The 13,797-nt window shown below is 54.9% G+C and overlaps 2 protein-coding genes across 2 annotated transcripts; one reads left to right on the top strand and one right to left on the bottom strand.

Moving 5' to 3' along the window:
* Window positions 1-1,479: 1,479 nt before the first annotated feature.
* On the bottom strand, window positions 1,480-12,701 carry Sik1 (salt inducible kinase 1). Its single transcript, XM_050141575.1, has 14 exons — window positions 12,545-12,701; window positions 11,721-11,891; window positions 11,143-11,259; window positions 8,628-8,691; window positions 8,310-8,471; window positions 8,073-8,197; window positions 7,861-7,984; window positions 7,079-7,302; window positions 6,767-6,922; window positions 6,244-6,366; window positions 5,919-6,135; window positions 5,211-5,492; window positions 4,359-4,587; window positions 1,480-3,930 (listed from the first exon to the last, which is right to left on the bottom strand). The coding sequence occupies exons 2-14, from the start codon at window positions 11,874-11,876 to the stop codon at window positions 3,579-3,581; spliced, it is 2,331 nt and encodes a 776-aa protein (XP_049997532.1). The 5' UTR covers window positions 11,877-11,891; window positions 12,545-12,701; the 3' UTR covers window positions 1,480-3,578.
* LOC126500173 (basic salivary proline-rich protein 2-like) lies at window positions 11,875-12,981 on the top strand. The gene is made up of 4 exons (XM_050139873.1): window positions 11,875-11,897; window positions 11,939-12,072; window positions 12,142-12,727; window positions 12,792-12,981. The coding sequence occupies exons 1-4, from the start codon at window positions 11,875-11,877 to the stop codon at window positions 12,979-12,981; spliced, it is 933 nt and encodes a 310-aa protein (XP_049995830.1).
* Window positions 12,982-13,797: the final 816 nt, after the last annotated feature.

The following is a 13,797-nucleotide window of genomic DNA, read 5'->3' on the forward strand; positions in this document are numbered from 1 at the left end:
TTTACTACTTTGCAAGAATACATGTGAAAGTCAAGTACGCATGGAGATCCAGCAACAAGAGCTGTCTGGAGTTGGTCTCTTTTTCACATAAGCAAGTTCCCCAGCACATGGCCACTACATATGCCATGGAGTCAATCTGAACATCTGAATCAAGCCTACTGTCCTGAGCCTCAGAGATGACGCCACCAAGAACACACAGAGCCAAGGTGGCCCTGCCATTCCTCCCAACCCAAGTCCCATGCTGGGACCTGGCCTACCCACGTTTCTTGGAGGTGCAGTCTGGGTTGGCTTTCTTCACGGATGACTAGCTTAGCAAGTCTAGATGTGGTAACCATTTGAAACACACAGCGTGAGCCATCAAGGCTCATGGGAATCCACGGAGGCACCCTTGCAGCCTTCCATCCTGTCTAGCAGTCTGAGGGGCTGGGTTGTGCCCTGGGAACAGTGCTCCTCACAGACAATTGAGAGTCCTGATATAGATTCTGGGTTCTCATAACCTGCAGCGGCACATCCTTGTTTTGAGCCCACTGTGCTCTCAGCTACAGCCCCTTCTGGCTCTTCCTGGCCGCTACTGTCCCATCGCCGAGTCTTTTCTCTTGAATACCTTTATTATGGCACAACAAACCCAACATGAAATGTGCTAGCCTGCTTCTGAGCGCATGGTTCAGTGGTATCGAAGCACATGTCTGTGCAGCCATCACATCTAGAAGGATCTCACTGTACCAAGCTGAATCTCTGTCCTTGTTAAAGACACTAGCTCTCCCCTAACCCGCTCTGCGAACTCTCTGTATGACTACTCTAAGGCCTTCACAGAAATGCATATTGCCTCTGCCTGCTATGGCTCATTTATCTCCCTGGGCACATCCTTGGGATTCACTAAGGATAGGGGGTCTCATCACTTAGAAGGCTCAACACTCCGCTATGGGGAGGGACCACATTTTGCCCATTTATTCATCCCTAAGTGGATACCAGGCTTGCGTCTAAACTTTGATTTCTGACTGTGCTCCTTTGACCCTGGTGTGTAAGCACCTGAGACAACCAGTTTTGGGGTACAGGCCCAAAGAGGGAGGGAACAGTTCTGTTATCTTCTATGGAGTTTGCGCCATGGTACTTCCCCACTGCCGGGTACTTGGGCTCCATTCCATGGCCAGTAAAGAGATTGAAGAACTTCCTTTACCCAAAGGAGCTGCTGTGTAACACTGTCCTAGGCTGGAAGGCAGTGGAGACTTAGACTAGTTTCCCTGTGAAATTCTTCAATACTAGTAAGACTGAAAACTTCTAGAATTTTCAAAGGGATTCAGAGAACATTTGGAGGAAGGAAGGGGGCCGAAGAGGGGGATGGGCATGGGAAGGAAAAGCCTACTGCAGACTGTGGGCTAAGACAGGACATGGTGGCAGGTCTCGACACAGCTCAGCCCACTGTAGAAAACAGGCATCAGACCAATCTAACAGTGTCTCAAAGGAATGCACGCCCAGAGGTGAAGCAAGGGAAAGTCAAGGTTCCCCCCAAATATTTTATTTAAATATTAAATTAAAAAAACATACATCAACTAATCATTTGGCATACGTTTCTCACACTAACATGAGAAATGAAACAATTCCATCAGAGTAAAAAAAAAAAGAAAACAACAACAACAACAAAAAACCCATTATATACATCTGAGATCACGTAGTGTCTTTAAATAGGCAATTCTGTTACAGTCCAGGACTGTGAAGGATCTACAAAACACACCACACACACCAAAAAACAAGAACTTAAAACCATGACGTGACTGTCCCCTGGAGAGGGGTCGGCAGCGACTCGAAGACACAAAAACTGCCAGAAAGTAAAGTGCTTGTCGCTTCTGACACAGCAGTGCCCAGGCCTTTGATCTGTGGTATCCAGAACGGAACTGTGGGAGACCAGGGCTGGCTGCCCAGGTTGCTGGGTGCTTCCCCAATCCACACATCTGGTGAGTTGGCAGGAGGGACACTTTTTGGCTTGTTCTATGGAGGGCACCAGTTCTGACCCAGAAGGATGGCCTTTCTTTCACCTGTCTTTGAGAGTAAGTGGTACAAGATGGGCCACAGGGCCGACAGGGAAGACCACGCTGTGACATCAGGTTGCGTGCAGCCTCTTCCTGGCCTCAGGTAACTCGGTCAATCTTTGGCTTTTAAAAAGTGCCTCCTTCCCTCTCCCTCAACGACCTCAGATTAATACTGCGGTGGTGAGATTGCCATAGCGGAAGTCACCTGGGAGGCAGAGGGACAGATGCCTGATGCAGGGTGAGGAAGAAGGGGTGACATCCCTGGCTCCTTCCAGAAGCTTTTGGGTGGCAGAACTGTGCCTGGGTCTTCCTGCCGAGGTAGACCAGCACTGGTCAGGCAGGGTCACCCCTTCCCTGACATCTCTACCCTGTGCTGGAGGTGGGCAGCCTGCAACCCCTTCAACACAAACGTGGTGCAGATGGGGACACTTCTTAATGTGACCAAGGGAGGTTTAAGCCAGGAACACAAAAGTGTATACAAAATAGAAAAAATAAGTAGTGTCTGTCTCCTATTTATATACATATACAGTATTTGCTTAAAAAAGAAACTTTACAAACACTGACCTATACTTCTCATCTTCCTGGAAAGCAAGCCAGACAGAGCCCAGGCCCGGGTGCCAGGGTTTTAACAGGAAAGGTCCCAGACCAAGGGCAGGCGGTCATAACCAAGATGCCCGCTGACTGCCTGGGCCCCTCTGGTCACAGCCCCTTGGTATTGCACAATTTCCCCGTCAGGTGTTCTTGTTGGACCCTGATAACGAAATGTGTAAAAACCTGGTAATTAGCAGCGGAGTCGAGATACACGGCAGGAAGGAACTTGTTGGCTTCCTTGCGGTGTGAGGGGTTCTGGGCCAAGTGACCGTGGGACAAAGTGCCCACCCGCGGGTCCTCACCCCTTCCAGTCCTTTGTGGTTTCCTCTACTAGGCCTAGCAAACTGACTCGAGCGGCTACAACACTCAAGCAAAAACACGACAAGGTCGTCCTCTGGCCGACAGGGAAATCCCGACAGTGCACTCGGTCTTCCCCTAGGCCGGTTCTGGCTGTTTGCAAACCCACACGGAGAGCAGCAAGTTCACAGTTTTGTTAAAGCGTGAGCATTTCAGAAGTGGAGAGCTGTGAACCCAAACCCAGAACAACGCCAACCAACACACAGACAGGTGCCACACCGGGCGCTGCTCCCTACAGGGACGTCCGCACTCATCGCCTGACGATGAGCTGGGAACAGGAGTGTAGGTCCCTGAGCAGTGTGGCCCCTCGCTTCTCCTTCACCCCAGCCGCACGGGCCTCTTCCCTCAACCCACTTCCCCTCCCATCCACCCGCCCATATGACACACCCTCAATTATTATTTCTTCAGAAAGTTTCAGTCCCTACTCATTGAGGTCACTCAGTGCAAGGAAAAAAAAAAATCCTAAAAAGCCCATACACCAAACATATTGCTTGTTTCACTTCTAGAAAGTTCTTGGCTTTGAGTCTGAAACCACCTTCACATACTCTGAAATTATTGCTTGGAAGAGTCAATGGGCCATGGGGGGCTGTGGCAACGCCACCCTCACTGTACCAAGACAAATGTCCCCCGCTGGCCAGAGGTCAGGTCCTCCATCTCACAGTCCCCCTGTGGCAGCCCAGAAGGGTCACAGCTCGGAGCCAGCCTGGTGAGGCACTGTGGGAGAGGCCCCGTGGGCAGAGCCACTGGGCCAGCACTGATGTGCAGGTGGGTATCCAGGAGCTGCGCAGCCGAGGCCACTGGGGACATGCCGGCCTGGAGGAGGGGTGCCGGCAGCAGCGGGATCCCGGACATGAGGAGGCCGTCACAGGGAGTGAGCATGCATGGGACAGGGGATGGCTGGGGGCCCGGCTGGCAGCCAGATGAGGTGACCGAGTGGTGCTGTAACTGGAGCAGCCTGAGGAACAGACAGATGGGAAGGAAAGAGGTTACTCTGTTGGCTCTGCCCAGAAACACTCAGGTTTCCACACTGCCCAGGTGGGTCCCACCCACCTCAGGGCTGCTCTTGGTAGACAATGTCTCACAGAGCTCTGTGTGTGACATGACACATGCCTGAACCATCCTGCCCTAAGTCTTAGCTGTTGTGGCAACTCAGAGATGCCAGCTCAACAGGGCAGTCTTGGTCACCAATGCCCTCCACCCACAAAGGGTTATTACTAAACCTGCCCGCTGCCCCTCCTGGCTCTATCCTTGACAAGGTGTCAGGCTGCAGAGACCTCATTAAGGAACCACATGATGGGGGACGTCTTGGCACACAGGAAGTGGGGGTGCTTGTTTCACGGGTCCCTAAGAGGGAAGAGCACAGCCATGGTACGGCAGGCCTACCTCTGCTGCTGCAGCACCTCTTCAAGCAGGCTCCTGCCTTCCCGACTGCTGGCCGTGCAGCCTTGCAGGCCTGAGCTTGGAGCTGGGGTGTGGAAGGTACTCATGCCTCCCCGGGGAGCTCGGATAGAGGACTGACACACCTGGCGTGCCAACCCTTTGATCTTGTTCAGCCCCAGGAATCCCTTGGTCCTCGCGTTTTTCCTCAGCTGCTGCCGAAAGGCCTTCAGCCCTGTAGAAACAAGAGCAGAGGTTAGCAGGTCTGCCTTAGATTATGGCCAATGGCCTTCAGCCTGCTGGAGTTTCCGTGCCCCGAGGAGGGCCCTGAGGAGGAGGGAAGGAAAGCCTAACTGGGCAGCAGCTCCCTATGGGGCGTGGCAGCTGCCAGCTCCTGAGCCAAACATCCACTCGTCCCCCCATGACCAGTCTGTTTTCCGGGGCAGAACTATAGTCCTCCCCAATGGGACAGGTGTGTCTGGATATGCTACAGAGAAGGGGACGTGCAATGCATTGGGCTCTGGGGGCTCCCTGGATTATCACAAACATAGGGGACTTCACAGGTAACCCTGACCCTGAGAGGCATGGAAAAACCAAAACAGCTATGGAGCTGCCTTTGTCAGGGTCTTTCCTTGACCCTGGTCTGTCAGACAGGAGTTGTTGCCCCTTGCTCTCAGGGTCAGGTCTGAGTCCACCCTGTAACCTAAGCTGCCCAGAGTTGGGGTGGTACGTTCAGCCTGCCTGAGGAGCACTAACGACACTGGCAAGGCTGGGGGTAAGACACAGCTTCCATCAAGGACAGAGATGGCCTGCAGGACAGTAGCAGAGGCATGAGGGCGGACACAGCGGGGACTTTACCTTGAGTAAGTGAGGTATCTGATGCTCTCCGTCCCTCCTGGAAGCTGACAGGAAGTAGGACAGCTGGGCCCAGACCAGCCTGAGCCTGAAGTACAGGGGTAGCTGAATGCGAGCCCAGGAAAGGCGAGGCCAATCTGACTGGAGAGCTGGTGCCCAGCAGCCCTGGGATGGCCAAGCCACTGCCGAGCCCCGCAGGACCTTCACTTGCAGAGAAGGGGAGGCAGCTATCAGAGCTGGTTCCTTCCGAGGGACTCGCTGTGGCAGAGGAGGACACGATTATGCCTGTGGGAAGATGAGATGGTTGAAAAGGAGACCGCACACCCTAAAGTCACAGCCTGAGGGACAGGGTACAGGGCCTGTTAGTGAGTGAGGCTGTGGTATGGTATTCTCCATCCTGACTCTCATCTAGGCCACCAGAGCCCAAAGGCCCTGGCTGTGGGCCCATAGGTGCCCGGGCAGATGGCAGACTAACAGTGACACTCAGACCCCAGGACAGGAAGAAGCCCAAGGCCAAACACCTGCCCTCTAGTGCCTGGGACAGCCAAGGGGTGTCCCACTCTGAGATAAGTGCAGGCATGCCCAAGTACGAACCATGGGTCGCTAAAACCTAATTGGAGGAGGGTGCCAGGAAAAGGACCCGCTTCAAGTGAGTGAGTTCAGCATGGTTTTGACCCTCACCCCGGATACTAGGATTTGAGGGGCACTTACAAGGAGGGTTGAGCGGGGAGAAATGGGTGGAGACTTCAGCCAGTGTATGCCTCCGGCCAGTGCTGCCAGGCAGGGGTTCCTGGACCTCTTGCTCCTCCTCTAGGCCGGGACCCGGCCTGGCCTCCTCGCAGATAGCTGTGTCCAGTAGGCTGCTGGGGGAGACGGGACGGTGCCGGAACCCTCCGCTGCAGTTGGTATCCACAGGGAAGAACAAGGGCTGCAAGGAGGGAGAGAAGCCGGTAACTTCTAGGGCTCTAAGAATGGGTATGGGGGCGGGGGCAGGAGAGCACAGCCACCAGGAAAGAGCAGACCAGTACTCACATACCTGAAGGGAGCTGTGGAGATCACAGTCCATCTCGGCCTGCAGGACAGACTGAGCCAAGGCCTGGGGCTGTGGGCACAGCAGAGAGGGCCGGAAAGGATCACACGGGAGAATTTCTTGAGGCACCTGAGAGGAGGGAGGGGTTTTAAGAAAGTGATTCCAGGGTCAACTCTCAGTGGCGGTGAGCTGGTTTTACAGATGCAATTGACAGAAGTCAGATGCTGGCTGATTGGGCCTGGGGCTCAGGATTCTGGGCTGTCATCTACGAGGCCACTGCACATGCTGGTGGCCAGGAAGAGGTGCTAGGAACAAGAGTCTGCTGGCCAGAACCCTGGCCCAGAGGGGAGTCGTCATAACCACCCCTCAATCCCCAAAGCCCCTCCTTTTCCTATAATCTGCAACTAGGGTTGCAATGAGGTCCAGGGGACTTCCCAGAGTCAGTGCATTGTCAAGCAAGGGATTCCGAGCTCTGACAACTCAAAGCAAAGGGACAAGGGCAGGGCTCTGAGAAGGAGGTCATCCTTACCTCCAGACTGCTGAGGTCCGAGCTTCGAAGCCGGGGCTGTCTGGTGGGTGCGGGGCTGGGCCGGGAGGAGGGCTGGGTGCTTCGGTGCTCCTTGAGGCGCTCGAGCAGGAGGTAGTAAATGGCGGCGAAGTGGTTGTAGCTGCTGTTCTGCAGAGACTGGGGAGCAAGGACAGAGGGGTCAGCGTGAGGCTCTGGCTGTACTGGCCAGTAGCTTCCCTGTGAGATCATTCCCAAGCCTATCCCTAGAGAAGGGGACAAGCTGATCCTGCCGCCATTCCAGGGTGGGAGGCGCGGGCAGGGCAATGTGCTCACCTCCACTGTCCTCTGCCGGTCAATGCCAAGGGCCTGCATGATGCCCAGCACCTGCTCATTGTAGTCACCCAGGTTGGAGGTGTAGCCCTGCATGGAGTAGGTGGGGTCATCCTGCTGTAGGAGGGTGGGGTCAGCCTGCATCCACCGGTGCTGGCGGATCTGGGCAATGGTGATGCGCTTGGCAGGATCAACGACCAGCATGCGTCGGATGAGCGTCTCACAGTCTGTGGAGGTGAAGGACTCATATTGAGGACAGGAGGCTGAGCCCGGGGGCTCATTCCCATTTCCACAGATGAGTTCATCACGACTGCAGAAATCCACCAGTCATTGTAGCCCCCTCCCCACCCCCACTCCCCGCTACAGAAGAGTTCTACTAAACTGGGGGCCAGACCCAGGGAAGACATTTTTAAATGTACCCTGTAGAAAACCATTTAGACTCTCCCTCCTATTGTGGCACACATGAGGTTAGAAATCTTTGTAAAACAGAAAGTCCTGCGTATGTGAGAGAGGCTGGCATCCTGAGGCCTGACAGTGGGGGGCCTGCAGAGATGAGGCAGGGTGCATGGGGAGCTTCCTGCACAGGCTGTAAGTAGGGCACTGGGAAAGCACCTGTGGGTTGAGTTTCTCTTGCAGCTTGATCACCTGGACCTGAGTCCTAACTTGACAGCAGACTTGCTAGACCACTGAGCGTATACTGCCAAGACCCACCCACCACCTCTTCCCTAAAGCCACCACCCAGCTTACCCAAGACTCCCTGGAAGACCAACTCTATGCCCACCCACCTTGAGACATGAAGAAGGGGATGCGGAACCGGCCCTCCAGCACCCGCTGTCTCAGCGTCGGCAGGTTGGGTCCATCAAAAGGGAGGGAGCCACAGACGAGGACATACAGCACCACACCGAGGCTCTGTGAACAACCAGACAGCCGTGTTGGTGCCCTGCTTGCCAGCTCCAGGGATGTGGTAGCAGGCAGCAGAGTCCAAAAAGGCTCCTACCCAGATGTCCAGCTGGGGGCCTTCATACTCCTTTCCCTCAAAGACTTCGGGTGCTGCATAGGGGGGGCTCCCACACCACGTGGACAGGGGCTCTCCCGGCTTGTAGAAATTCCCAAATCCAAAATCTGTGAGGCAGAAGAACAGGCACTACATCAGTCTGGGACCGGCAAGTGTGATGGCTGCAGGGTGCCCTGGAAGCAGAGACCCCACAGGGCCTCCCTCGCCACGCAGTCTTGCCTGCCAGCTTGATGTCCATGTTGCCGTCCAGCAGCAGGTTCTCCGTCTTGAGGTCCCGGTGGACTATGTGATGGTTATGGCAATACTCCACTGCTGACAGAATCTGCCAGAACTTCTTCCTAGCCTCGTTCTCGCTCAGGTGCCCATTCGAAGTCAGATAATCTGAGGAACAACAAAACCAAGTTACACCCCAAGATGCCAAGTCTGCCGCTACCTGGGGCAGGGCAAGGAAGCACTGAGCAGCACTGAGAAGCCGCGGAGATACAAGCATACGAGGGAAGGGAGCCTTCACCTAATGCTAAAATGAATGCAGCTCACCGAACATCTCTCCATTCTTTGCAAACTCTGTGACGATGTAAAGCATGTCCTTCGTCTCCATAACCTGAAACAACAACAACAAAAGGAAAACTTAAGCAGGGCAAAAGGGTCGCATGGAAGCCATGATGGATGCACCCGAACCCCAAGCAACCTTTGACTTCTCCAAGAAACCGCCTCCATCATTGAAGGAAAGAGGGAGGAATGATAAGCCCCTCTGCCCTGCCATCTCCTGGTACCTCTGTACAGGGCAAACATTTGCCTTGCTTGCCTCCTGGGAGCTGGGGAGGCCACTGGTGGCAGAAGCCCACGGGCACCCTTTCAGAAGCCCTATGGACAGCTGCTCATTCAAGCAAAAAAAAAAAAAAAAAAAAAAAGCAAACTGAGTGACCAATACAAATATCCCGCCCCCACTTGCTTTATTGACACGACATTAAGCTTAAGAACATGGCCTTGCCAGATAAGCTACAGGGGATCGCTCTTTGTACAGCACACTGCTCGGCATGTGTCAACAGTAACGGTCAATGTCAACATACACCTTCAGAGTTCATTCACTGACTTTATGCTACTGAAAAGAATTAAAATCATAACTAAGCAACAAGGTAAGACTCAAATTTTTGGCTCTGAAACGAATAAAAAACACCCATGCAAGTGGTATGGTTTCAATATTTCAGAGGAGCCAAGTATGGTGGATTACACCTGGAATCCCAGCACTCTGGAGGCAGAGCCAGGACTGCCCATAGCTCAAGGCCAGCCTGGGCTACACAGCAAGTTCCAGGCCAGTCCGTCTACAGAGAGAAACTGTCTCAATACAAATAAATAATTAATAAAAAAAAACATTTCAGGGAGGGGAAGAGAATGTACTTTGATAGGAAGAAGGATTTCTTTGGGTTTAAGACATACTGTTATTCCTTTTAAAGAAGCTTTTTGTCATAGATTTACCAAGAAAAGTATTATTAAAAACCACAGCAATTCAGCTAAAAAATTAACTGTCATCTCCCTCCACACAGCCCTGCCTGTCCCTTTTCTTAACGGAAGAAAAGGGGATGGAAAACAAACATCTTTTAAACTTTTAAAGCCCTAAATAAACCAAGTGCAGTGGCAGACATCAGTAATCCTGGCACTCAGAAGACTAAGGCAATCAAGAAAGAGAGCACTGGGTCAGCGAGGACTACATGATAAGACCCTATCTCAACAAATGAAACCAATCAAACTCTCCCCACCCCCACCAAAAGGAGAGAAGGAGAGGCCTGGGCCAGCTGAAGGAACACTAGACATCAGTATCAAGACCAGAGGACCTACTGGCTTCCCCAGCCCACCCAATCCTGAAAGCTGAGTCACTGAAGACAGGATCGAAAATATCCACTCTGGCATCCATCGCCTGGACAACATTTCCTCAGTGCTACGGCTTTGACCTGGTCGGCAAGTCGAAGGCAGGGAGGAGAGGAGGGTGCTGGGAGCAGCACAGGTTACCCTCTCCAGGCAGGAGGACGAGAGCGGTCTGCTCTGAAGGTCGGGGAGGCCCTCGTCCCAGCCCCCTCTCCCAACACTGGCTGCAGAGGAAACTTTACCTTCAAGCACAACTTAAAGACGGAGATTGAAATAAAGCGTGACCCCTGAGCGCACAGCCCTGGGCTCTGTGCGTAGAGACACCGAGGGAACTGTCACCACAGGCCAAACACAAGCTCCAATGACTTGTCTACCGCTGTGCTGAGAAGGACGGCCAGGGGTAATTGAAATTACAGCTCTGTCCTCTACTGCACGGCACACACAGCTTTTCCGACTACACACTCATGTCCCCTGTAGTCACCTCAGGCTCACGAGGATTCTGGGAGTCACTGACTGGACTTGCACAGCAGCACAAGCACATGCAACACTCACAAGGCCTGGCTCCTCTACACCTAGACCCTTTGCTCACGGCAGCAGAAGTGGCCGTTTGTTCACCAGGGAAGATGTGAGGGAAGATTATCAGGAAATAACCAAGAGACAAATAGGTGAGGCACAGTCCCAGCCGGCATTATCTGGCAAGCTCCCAGAGCTGAAGTGTCTCCCCGCCTTCTCTCCACACTGTGGGTAACAACGGGAGGCAAGGGCTTGCTGCCTGCCGTCACAAAGACACAGCACGGAAAAGCGGAGGGAACAGCTGCTTTTTTAACATTTAGTAATCATCTGCAAAGGCAGAACTTTCGAGTTTCACTCAAGTTTGTCCTTCTGCCCTAAGCCTGACGGTACATGAGGCTATTCTCACAGTGACAGGGCTTCATCAACAGACCTCCACACGTCCAAAGCTGGAACGAGTCACAATACTAGATAAAACTCCAACAGGGCAAATCAAGAGACTAAGCGTCAATAAAGCCGAACAGCCTAACTGAAGGTCAAGCTATTTACTTTGTACTCCCTGGTTCCCATACGGCTGGCAGCAGAAACCCTGGGCCACCTTCGGGGACCACAGGCTCAGGGTGTGGCACGGGAGAAGTAGTGGACATGACCACGGAGCAGCGAGGCTCAGACGGCTCACCTGGTAGAGCTTGATGATATGCGGGTGGTTGAGGAGCTTCATGAGCTGGACCTCCCGGTAGATCTTCTCCAGATTGCTAGAATCTAACCGTGTCTTGTCAATTATTTTTATTGCAACCTACAGAGTTTTAAAAAGAAAAGGGGGTATTTCTGTTTAGAAAGAAACCTTCAACTAACCTCATTTGCACTTTTTTTTGCAACATGAGTTTATCAAACATTTGATGTCTTCAAAAGGTCACAAGAAGTTGGGAGAAAAGTAGTCACTAGCATTATTCAAAAAGCCCTTGTATTTGCCATCTAGCTTTTACTGGAGCCACTCATTACTGGTTGATTTTCTTTATTCTTTTTTTTTTTTGCGGGGGTGGGGTGGGGGTTGTTGGTCATTATCTTTGCTGCTCCCTAGTAATTGTACAAATTATGCAGAAGCATAATACAAAGCTTTTTTTTTCCTTCACCAGACTAAACACTGTCATCGTTTACAATTGTGACAATCAACTCTGCAGGATTGAATCAGCACAGGGGTCCACCCCCTGGCTGGATCCACCCCCTGGTTTAGTCTCCCCCAACACGCGCACGCACCTGCGTTTTGGTGACTCGGTGCCGCGCCAGCTTAACCACCGCAAAATTGCCTTTGCCCAGGGTCCGTTCCACGTCGTAAAAGCCCACCCGGAGGGGCTTCTGTTGGCCCTGGCCAGTGCCCGAGGGGACCGCGCTGAACTCCGACATGATCACCATGGCTTCGGGCCGCACCTGCGGGTCAGTGAGAAGTGCGTTCAGCTCCGACTGACGCCGGTCAGACCCCGAAGCGCCCCCACCCCCAGCGCGCGCCTCCACGACGCGGCCACCGAAACTGTGTACGCCAGGCCACCACGCGTGCGTCCTCGACCCCGTGTTCCTCCAGTCCGCAGCCCCCGAGCCCGCGGCCCCACTAGTGAGTTCCCCGATCCTGGATCCTAGCTCGCACCCCACTCGCTCATTCCTTGACCCCCGTGTTCCCCAGCTAAAGTCCCCACGAACGGACCCCTCTACACCAAATCCCCCGAGTCCGAGCTCTGGGATCCCGGGTTCCCAGTCGCGCGCCCTCGATACCAGGTTCCCTCCACACGAACCCCCCACGCACGCGCCCCAAGACCCCCGGTCCTGGACGGGCGCGCGCGCCAGCAGTCCACCCGCGGTCGACCACGTAAGCCCCAGGATCCCCCGGGTCCCGGACTTGTATCGCGCGCCCGTCCACCCGCGCCCGCGCACGGCTCCCCAGGACAGGCTTCTAAACCTGGTGCTCGCGGACCCGCCTCCCGGCGCCGACCCGCAACAATGGGGAGCCCGCGGGGCTGGAGTCCAGCCCGCGACCCTAAGCGCGCACCTGCGAGCCAGGGGGTGCCCGAACCCGCGCTACCACTCACCTCTGCCGCCCTCTGTGCGCCCGACCCGGGACGCCGCCCGTTCGACTGCTCGCTCTGCTCCGGCGCCTGCCTTTCGCGCCGCCGCCGCCAACGCTGCTGCTGCCGCCGCCCGGGCCGCGCCGCATGTCAGCGCCCCGCCGCCGCCGGCCGCACGCGGCAACGCCCCGCCCCGCCCCGCCCCGCGTAGGCCCCGCCCCACCCCGCCCCCCGCGGCCGGCACAGCCCATTGACGTCGCTTTGACGCCAGAGCGACGCGCGGCCCAGTGCCGGTAGAGGGGGAGCGGAGATCGGGCGGTTGCCAAGAGACTGGAGGCTCTGACGCGCGCGCCGGTGAGGCCGTCGCCATGGCGACCGCGGGCGGTGACGTCAGGGTCCGGGCTCCGCAGCCTCCTGAGACTACCGGCGCCCCCTGCCGGGTGCGGGACACACTGCTGTGACCCCACCGGCCAGGAGGCCGAGCCTGCTTGGGGACCAGCTCGCGGGCGGGGAGTGGGGAGGGGGGCCCTCGTGATGGGTACGATGCCTTGGGGCCCCCTTCGGACGCAGCAGGGTGGAATAGACCGCGGGATTTTCGGCATGGGGCTCTGGAGCTGGTGGCCCTGGACTGATCACTCCCCTGTGCGCGGGCACGCGATGGTGCAGCCAGCAGCGACTGCCCCTTGACCCTCATCTCATTCTAGAGAGGGCCGGCCAGCTGCAGAAATGCTTTAGAAAACGTTAGGAAATTTAGAAATCCCAGTTACTTTTGTAACAGAAATAAAAAAAAAATCTCAAAAGTATTCAGCAAAAGTTGGAAAGTTAAAGCAAGAAAATGTGTCTCATGGTCCTGAAGCCTCCCGCTTCAAGGGCCCCCTCGAAGGCTAGCCCACCGCCTTGGTCCTGCAGTGTCCTGGGGACAGCAGAATAGGAGGGATACTTAAGACACAGGCAACGGAAGGACCCAGCCCCTGCCACCCGCCACCCCACTCAGGGCTGATAGGTGGGGCCTTTGGAGGTCTGGGCACTTTGCCCACTCCCTTAGCGGCTAATGCTGCTTGCCAGTTGGCCCACCCTGTTTGTCCCTAAGCTGCTTCCAGAAAGCAGATAGGACACAGGGCTGCTGGGACCTTGGGACTGACCCTGAGAGTGCCTGCCGGAAGCAGGGCCCATTAAAGAGGAGATGGAGTGTGGAAAGAGGGGAAATGGCAAGTGTGTGACTCCCTTTGTTTGTGTTCCTGCTGCGCTGTGTCCCTTCACACATCATCAGAAAGGTA

This window comes from Alexandromys fortis, unplaced genomic scaffold (assembly GCF_014885135.2).
Source record: "Alexandromys fortis isolate MF-2015 unplaced genomic scaffold, M_Fortis_MF-2015_v1.1 scaffold_9, whole genome shotgun sequence".
Lineage (NCBI taxonomy): Eukaryota > Metazoa > Chordata > Mammalia > Rodentia > Cricetidae > Alexandromys > Alexandromys fortis.

Coding starts and splice junctions, on each gene's coding strand:
- LOC126500173 (XM_050139873.1), top strand. CDS start 11,875: ATGGCTTCGGGCCGCACCTGCGG. Junction 11,898..11,938: donor GCTTCGGGCCGCACCTGCGG/GTCAGTGAGAAG, acceptor GACGCCGGTCAG/ACCCCGAAGCGCCCCCACCC. Junction 12,728..12,791: donor CCCGCCCCGCCCCGCCCCGC/GTAGGCCCCGCC, acceptor CTTTGACGCCAG/AGCGACGCGCGGCCCAGTGC.
- Sik1 (XM_050141575.1), bottom strand. CDS start 11,876: ATGGTGATCATGTCGGAGTTCAGCGCGGTCCCCTCGGGCACTGGCCAG. Junction 6,923..7,078: donor ACCGGCAGAGGACAGTGGAG/GTGAGCACATTG, acceptor CTTGCTCCCCAG/TCTCTGCAGAACAGCAGCTA. Junction 6,367..6,766: donor CGGACCTCAGCAGTCTGGAG/GTAAGGATGACC, acceptor CCCTCCTCTCAG/GTGCCTCAAGAAATTCTCCC.